The sequence below is a fragment of the Penaeus monodon genome, chromosome 2 (genome assembly GCF_015228065.2).
Source record: "Penaeus monodon isolate SGIC_2016 chromosome 2, NSTDA_Pmon_1, whole genome shotgun sequence".
In the NCBI taxonomy this organism is placed as follows: Eukaryota; Metazoa; Arthropoda; class Malacostraca; order Decapoda; family Penaeidae; genus Penaeus; species Penaeus monodon.
The window spans coordinates 31,928,673-31,936,895 of NC_051387.1; the positions used below are offsets into that span (position 1 = coordinate 31,928,673).

An 8,223-nucleotide genomic window follows, 5' to 3' on the forward strand; every position below is an offset into this window, starting at 1 on the left:
AGATCGTCTGCATAGGAGATGATCTTGCACCCCCACTGGGAGGTGTATGTTGAGGATGCAGGACATTAGGGTATTGAAAAGGGCTGGACTGAGGACCCCACCCTGTGGTGTTCTATTTTCTAGTGGCATGTGCTGTGATAGGTGATCTTGGAATCTGACTTTGGTTATACTGTTCCTGAAATAGTCACCTATCCAAGCCAAGAGCTTTTCTCTGATTCCCTTCTGGATTAGGGTCTCCTGAATAGCAAGATGACTTGCTAATTCAAAAGCCCTCTCCAGGTCGAGGAATAATACCACAGAAATGATAGTGCTGATTGTGCTTAAGAGCGTGGCTATGCTGTGTGCTGTGCTCATACCCCTTGTGAACCCATGGAGGTGTTCAAGTGGGGTCCCATTTTCCACTGGAGTCGGTTTAGTACCATTCTCTCGGCCGTCTTGCCCAGACAACTGAGGAGAGAGATGGGGCGCTACTTCCCTGGCTCCTTTGGTTTTGGGATGGGTACGGTGATGGCCCTCTTCCAGCTCTGGAGTAGAGTGGAGGTTTTGCAGGACTTGTTGATGAGTTGCAGGAATGGAAGCTCACCTGCCAGTCCTAGGTGGGAAATGATGGGGTACAAGATCCCTTCAGAACCCGGGACTGTGCAAGATCTGATTTTGTAGGTTTGTCTTAGTTTCCTCAGAGAGAAGATAACATCTGAGGTATTGGGTTTGGCTGCTCTTTCTCTAATGTGAGCAAGTCTGCCTGGTTGTAGGCATTGTTGGTTTGCCCTTAGTTTGGCTGGCAGACTGTTGCTGCTTGTTCTCACAGAGAACTTCTGCACCAGTCTGTTTGCTTCTGATTGAGGGTCGTGGTGTTTTTACCTCAGGGCATAGCAGCTAGTAGCTCACCTGACCTGTTGCCACAGCTCTATAAGGGTGGTTTGGTGGTCAAAGGACTCACACCATTCCAGCCACTTTTCTTGCCTGACTCTTGTGACAGTTTCCTTGGCATCCCTGACTGCTTCCTTTAGGAGTACTAGGTTGTCAGGATTTCTTTACCTTCGGAATTGTTTTATACACATGTTCACTCTGTGGTTTACTTCCTTAAGCTCATCATTATAGTACCAGGCGTCTTTATAACTTCCGGACCATGGCCAAGTTTTTGGTATAGTCTGTGAGGCTGCTTGATTTATGATAAGTCTGGCTGCAAGCATTTCCACGTTTTCACTCTGTGGGGGTTCATTGCTTCTAAGACAATGGGCCAAGGCATTCTGAAAGGCTTGCCAGTTGACATTGTCTGTTTTCCATCTTGGATTTGCTTGTGGCATTTGGGCTGGGCCAGCATCCATAAGGGTAATAACAGTGCCATAATGGTCACTTGTGACAGTCTCATCGACCATCTAACTCTCCACCAGAGCCGCAGTGGCCAAGGTGAGGTCTAGGACCACTCCTTTGACATGCAATGGCTCTTGGCTATTGAGAAGAGTGATCTTGAGGAAAGTCTTAAGCACGTTGGCTGTGTGATGGCCTACCATCACATGGATGGGGTGGTGTGCATTAAAGTCTCCCCCTATGATCACTTGGTCTTGTGCTGCAGTAGCACAGACCTGGCTGATGTCTAAACTCCTACAGTCTGGCTTGCTGTACACATTGTACAGCTTGAGGGGCCCCCAGCCAGGTGAATCACAACAGCAAGAGATTCAACATCCTCTCCACATTTCGGTGCATCGGCTATTGCGGAACAAGGGATTGTTGCTCTGACCAGGGTGATTAAGCCTCTTTTGCCAGCTGTGTTTGGCAGCATGAAGACATGATACCCTGAGAAGTGAACAGTCCTCTCTGTTAATGTCTCCTGGAGCATGACAATGTCAGTGTTCCTTGATCGCACTATTGCGTGGAGGATGGCACTCTTTGTATTAAAGCTACAGATGTTCCACTGTAGTATGCTTAGATTGTGTGTCATGATGCTACTTGGTGATAGTTACATCTGAGACGTCTTTGTATTCGGATTCAGAGTCTGTTATATCGAAGTCTGACAATTCCATCTTCATCTGGTTTTGGGCTGTTTGTCAGGCTATCCATGGCTCCACTGGGAGGTGGAGAGCCTTTGGTAGCTCTGACTTTTGTGAGTTTGGTTTTTCTCACTTCAGACTTTGTCTGTGTATTTTTTATCTTTGCTGACTTTACCTGGGTAAGGTCAGCTTGTTCTGGCACTGGCTGCACAGATTCAGCCTGTTCTGGCTGGCTCTGCCTGTGAGGGCATGGCTGGGGTTGGAGTGGAGAGGGGAGTCTCGTCCTGGGGTGAGGGTGGGGCTGCTTTGGCTCTGTTCAGTTTCCTCCTTTTCAGGACTGCAACAGTCTGGGTCATTGCTGTCATGATGACCATGACTGCCTTCTCCGCTTCCTCACTCGATCTCCAAAGCTGTTGCTACTGCAGTGAGTACAGCAGTCAACAGGAGAGTCATATCTTCCTCATCAAAGAGGAGATTATCGTTTCTTGGGGAGGCCTTTGCAGTGCTCTTTGAACCTTTATTCCTGTGGTTCATCTTCTGCACTTTTGAAATGGTCGGAAACTCCTTTTTATTGGAGATATCTGGTATCGGCCGTGGAGGAGCTTCCTTCCTCTTAGGAGATTGGGAAGTTTTCTCTCTTTTGTTCTGTCCCCAGACATGGGTGCCTAGGGGAGCAAGAACAAAGCCTGGTCACTTTTTAGCAACCTCTTGTCGCCTGAGGACCTCCTCTTTCCTGGCAGAGAAAGCCAGGCTCCAGATGCCTCTTGGCACAGCTGGGACCTTTGGCTCTTGTGTCCCTTTGGCCTTCCTTGTGTGCCTTAAGATACACCTCTGTGTTGTGTGCCTTGCTACAGACACCACATTTAGGCTTGGCCTTGCAGCTAGCCTGGTAGTGACCGTATCTTTGGCACTTAAAGCACTGTAGTGGCTAAGGAACATAATTTCTTAGGTTGAAGGTGCCCCAGTTACCCAGATCAAGAATAGTGATTGAGGCTTCTTTCAGGGTTCCCAGGACTTGCCTGGTTGGGCTCTTCCCTGTGATATGTGATGTGATCAGATCCACACCATACAAAAGTGAGAAGCCAAGTAGCACCATCTTGACTCTCCTATTGTCGGGATTCAGTGGGAAGAGACACACTTTCCTCCCATCATTAAATTCCGGATTTTTTCTGCATCTCCAATGCTGTCACCAGTTGGTAGGCATTGTCGAAGCTTTTAGGTTTAGAGGGAACCTTGAACTGTGGGAAACGCCTAGGGTCTCCAGACTCTCCCTCAGAGTCTGTCTCCGTCATCGTTATCTCTTTTTGGGGGGCGGTTTTGAGGAATATTTGCCAAGTATTGAGCAGTTCTTTCATACTCTCACGCCTCCACCCACCACGGAGTCCAACAAGGGGAAGCTGTATTTTAGAACTAATGTCTAATAGCCACATGGGTGGTGAGAAAATATACGCAGCCACTGGCCGTTGTACCACCACTCATGGGACCAGTATGAGTGCCAACGGCGACATTGACTGTCCCAAGCCTCCGGAAGGAGACCAGCCGATTGACCTGACCGGGCCACGATCAAGCCACCCGACGTGTTGCTAGCGTAGGGCATACTCATGTACGGCATCACTCAACCTCCAGGACTCCCGTCTCCACAGCGCATAGGGAAGCCACGCACGGCACGTGGGTAGGTGTGAACCCCTGGGGAGAGACCAGAGGGAATGCCCTTCCACCTACAAGATAGGTATCATTGTTTGGAACCCTTCCTTCCTCCCTCTCCAGTCAAACAGCCACCCAAAGGCTGTACACCTCAGAGAGGGAGCTCTGGTCTTGCACCTCAAAGAGGAGGTTCCAGTGGCAGGACCACGAGTAGCTCATCAGCGAGGTGCAAAAGCTTATATATGACTCTGCCTCCATAAATAGGGGCGGAGTCATAGGAAAGTGTAGCACGACAGTTTTTGACGGCGGAAATATGGCCTCTAGTGGTCTTCACTTTTTCTCTCTAATCACGCCGGATGAGAGAATCCTGTTTTGGCGAGGATGTGCACGCCTCTTGATATTCTGGAGGCCTGACCAAAAGCATATCGGTTTGGGGCCGACTTTTCGTTTCTACATTTACATTCATAGTGCGACATTGCACTCGTATAATACAAGTTAAGAAAACGAGCAGAAATGTTTTCTCATACTATTATGTAACATGGAACTAGGTATCTGGGATTGGGGTGTGGAATGGCCCCAGTAGCCGAGGACTTAAAATTTACTTACATATGTGAGTGAGTATGTGAGTTCGTGTAAGAGTGAGTGAATGGGTGTGTGAGTGAGTATGAAAGAGAGTGTGTGAATGAGTATGAGAGTGAGTGTGGGAGTAAGTGAGTGTGATTGAGTGAGTGAGCGACCTACGTGTATATGTATACAATATATACAAATGCAAATGCACGGATGCCTTCCTATCGCTCACCTGTCTGCCTCCGTATTGGCGTATATGCATTTTCAGTGCAAAATGTCATATACCGGCTATCAAGCTTTTTCATGTGGCATAGGTTTTTCCTCCTCCCAATAGAAAGGCCAGTTGACCTTGCTATAATTTTGTCTTGAGGCATCGCGGAACTGCGCAAGCGCAGTACATCAAGACATCAAACCATGGTGGCGACCTCTGGCCTTTGTTAGGGTCGTAACAGTTAGGATGTTAACTACACACAAGGGATCTCGAGAAACTTTGAGTATATATAAAAATACCCTCTGGCCCGTAAGGGGATCGAACCCTCGACATCCGCGTTATTAGCACGGCGCTCTAACCAACTGAGCTAACAGGCCGTTCGACGTTATTTATATGTTTTTCTATTTTTCATCCATTATGCCTAAACCCAAGTTCTAACAGGCATCTACGTTTTTTTTTCTTCACAGTAATGAAATCTCACATTCACATGGCTGCTTGCTAAGGCACGTGGATGAGGTGACACAGAGGTAATATAACATAATTTGCGCTGCAAAGTATACTATATTACCGATATTTATTCTCTAAAAGAATAGCATTATGCACTAGAGAAGTCTCATAAATACAATCTGCTTCGTGGTTGCTAGTTCTTGAAGCAATACAAGTGTCAATACTTGTAAGCAATGTGGTCTAGTTCCTTGGAAACCAAGAGTCACTTCCAGGCCAAGTCCCCACCGTAGGAAGACGTCCAGCTGCCCTGCTACTCTGGGCTACTGACTTGAATTTAGTTTAGAAAAAAAAAAAAAAAAACAATACACACATAAGTTGTCAAGCAAGGCGAGATAAAAGCATCTTCCGTCGTATGCTGCAACTGATACTGAAGGAACGCCTTTCCTCCGTTACATAAATCATAGCGCAGCCCAAAAGAGGATGACAAAAAACAGATAAGCACATAACCCAGAATAACTGCATGTCCAATTCAATTCCTTCTATATTTAAAGGATACTGATCCTAGGTAGAGCAGCGAAAGTGCCATATCAAAGTTCACGCGTTGTGCCTTGATAATGTTTTACCAATTAGATTTGAGTGAATGTTTTACTTTACTAATAAAAGCAAATATAAACAGCCGCTAGAATGCTGACGGAAAAAAAAATTAATCAGTCGTTCTAGATTTTCATCTTGTAGAAACATAGTGTGTGTGTATGTGTTTGTGTTACACAAGGAATATTGAATATTTTTTTACATTAAACAGTCCCCAATAACTACCGTACAAATGATGTTAAATCAAATGATATTTTTTAATACTTGTAATAATAATTGAATGTTCAACATAGTTACGTTACTTTCATTTTCATTAACTATAAATCACTTATCTTTTTATTCTCATTGAATATTGCGTCATTCCCGCTTTATACACCATCTCCCTTCGAAATCAGCTGTGTTTTGATGCCAAACAGAAAAGGTAGAATTCCAGCAGGGTGACACACACGATTCTGCTCTTTTATTTCTCATAGTGTGCTCCATTCAGAAACATCATAATGACTATGACGGCGTGTTTAATCTCCAGAACAGGAGAATTGGTATAATGTATAGTAGTTGAGAAATGAATCTCCAATCAATGTTTCGCGACTTTAATCCTGGGTACGTCTAAGTATTATTATTTGTTTCACACTACCAACCACATTAAATTTGGTGTTTAGGAGAACAGATTGTATTTTTTATATAAGCTATACATCTTCGTGTTGATGAAATGCAAGTTCAGATTGAAATTCACAAATACTGACTGTGGTCTGCATTTTCTGATCTGGTCTGTAAAATTATGTAAAAAAAAAAAAAAAAAAAAATATATATATATATATATATATATATATATATATATATAAAAAAATAAACTTCCTAACTTGGGGGCATCATCCCCAGACCCCCAGCTAATTGTCATATTTCCTTTATTGAGAGCTCCACCCCTGAACCCCCACACAATTGCCATGGACTTATTCTCCATGCAGCGTTGGTCATAACCTATCCTTTTCATTTCGAACATTACAAAAATCATTCTTATGCATCAGTGAGTGTAGGTTTTCCCTTTAGTTAGGATAGTGACATTACAAAATTTTTATTATCAACTTGTGATGGAAATACCATTGATGAAATATTTCTTATTTTCTGTCATTTTTATCCATTAAAGACAAAGTTTACTTTCTACCATATGGCTGTGTGAAACTGAACTATACTGATTTTTTCTCCAGGGACATATGATAACATGCCTATCACCAATTTTCAAACAAAGCACAGCTACTATATTAGCTCCAATAGTTGGGGAGGATAAATGTCTGGGAAATTGTGTGGCAAAGAGAATTATCAAAGTAAAACTTCAAATAATTTAAGTATTGCAATGCACATTCATACTAATGAGAGGGCAATAAACCCATTTCAGAGCCCCCTCCTGAGAGGGGTGCAGCACAGCAGTGACTGGAGTAAGAAAACCTTTTTCTCAGAGGAGTGCAGTTACTTTGCAAACAATTACCAATATTACCACTTATTTCAGTTGTGATGAAAAACAAAAAGAGATTCAGGCATATTACGCTGTGAATGATTGAAGCAAAGAATGATAATTTCAAGGTAGGATGGTTGTGTGAAATTGAAAAAAATCCCTTTCTATTACAATTTCCAGTGAGAAATCCTTAGTTATTATATTGATTTTGGCCCATTATTTAACCCCATGACAACAACCTGTACCCTTGCCAACCTAAGGTACATGCTAGGAGTCACAAACAGTCATCCTTGAGTAGAAAACTAGAGGCTCAGGAAACATGTTTACCTTGTTGTCTATGATTTTGGTAGCAACATATAATATTTTCCAATGACAGAAACTAAAAAGAAACTTCAAGCCTACTTTGGAAGGCATAAATACTAGTAATCAGGCATATGGGCTCATTGTTTCATGACAAGAAAATATACCATCCAGTGTGAGTGAGCAGTTTAGTAACCATAAAGAAGAAACAGACAATAGTATCTATCATAGTGTAATGTCAGAACACATGCCAAGAGCTGAAAAAAAACAAATCACAGATAATCACAGAAGAAAAAGTGTAATTTCAGTGCTTCTGTATACAATGTATGTAATTATTAATTTAAATAATGTCATTCCAGGAAATTTATTGTGTGGGTGTGTTTGGCAACATTCACTGCCCTACTCTCTCTTCGTCTTGATGATGAACTGGACTGGAGTTACTGGGTTGTCTTCTCACCAATTTGGGTTTGGAAGATCCTTGTTGTGACAGGAGCCCTTATTGGGAACATAGTCTGGTGGAAGAATCCTCATTATAGGTAAGATAGCTAGGGGTGCACACCAGTAAACAGGAAAAAAATGCACATTTTGCATGTTCATTTTTATCTTTTATTTTATACTTATATTTTATCTATTTATTAAATGTTCTTATGGTTTTTAAGGTGTGGAACAATGTATATGGTAATATTTTATAATGTCTCCAACAGATTAGAAGGCCAGTCATACATCCAGTACCGGGCCTTACTCATCTCCCTCGGCCTTCATCTCTTCTTATTGATGTTTGAGGTCTTGGTGGCTGACAAATTGGAAAATAAGCGCCATGCCTGGGTCTCTGTCTTTGCTCCTCTTATTTTGATATCTCTTGTGTCCATTGCTGCTTGTATCTGGGCAGTAAAACATGACAGGTCTTTTGAGGTTTGTTGATTTTCCCACTATTGTTAGTTGGTTCAATTGTGATATAATGTATTTCGCTCTCTCTCTCTCTCTCTTCTCTCTCTCTCTCTCTCTCTCCTCTCATCTCTCTT

At 43.0% G+C, this 8,223-nt stretch overlaps 1 protein-coding gene and 1 non-coding gene across 2 annotated transcripts in view; one reads left to right on the forward strand and one right to left on the reverse strand.

Moving 5' to 3' along the window:
- Positions 1 to 4,716: 4,716 nt before the first annotated feature.
- Positions 4,717 to 4,790, reverse strand: Trnai-aau. The gene has a single exon. It is a non-coding gene; the product is annotated as a tRNA-Ile (tRNA).
- Positions 4,791 to 5,824: 1,034 nt separating this feature from the next.
- The window catches only part of LOC119582295 (transmembrane protein 185B-like), a 72,120-nt gene continuing 69,721 nt past the window's right edge, over positions 5,825 to 8,223 (forward strand). The window contains exons 1-3 of the mRNA XM_037930513.1: positions 5,825 to 6,051; positions 7,561 to 7,737; positions 7,906 to 8,113. Coding sequence (XP_037786441.1) covers positions 6,014 to 6,051; positions 7,561 to 7,737; positions 7,906 to 8,113 — 423 coding nt within the window. The 5' untranslated portion in view covers positions 5,825 to 6,013. The remainder of the gene's footprint in view (positions 6,052 to 7,560; positions 7,738 to 7,905; positions 8,114 to 8,223) is intronic.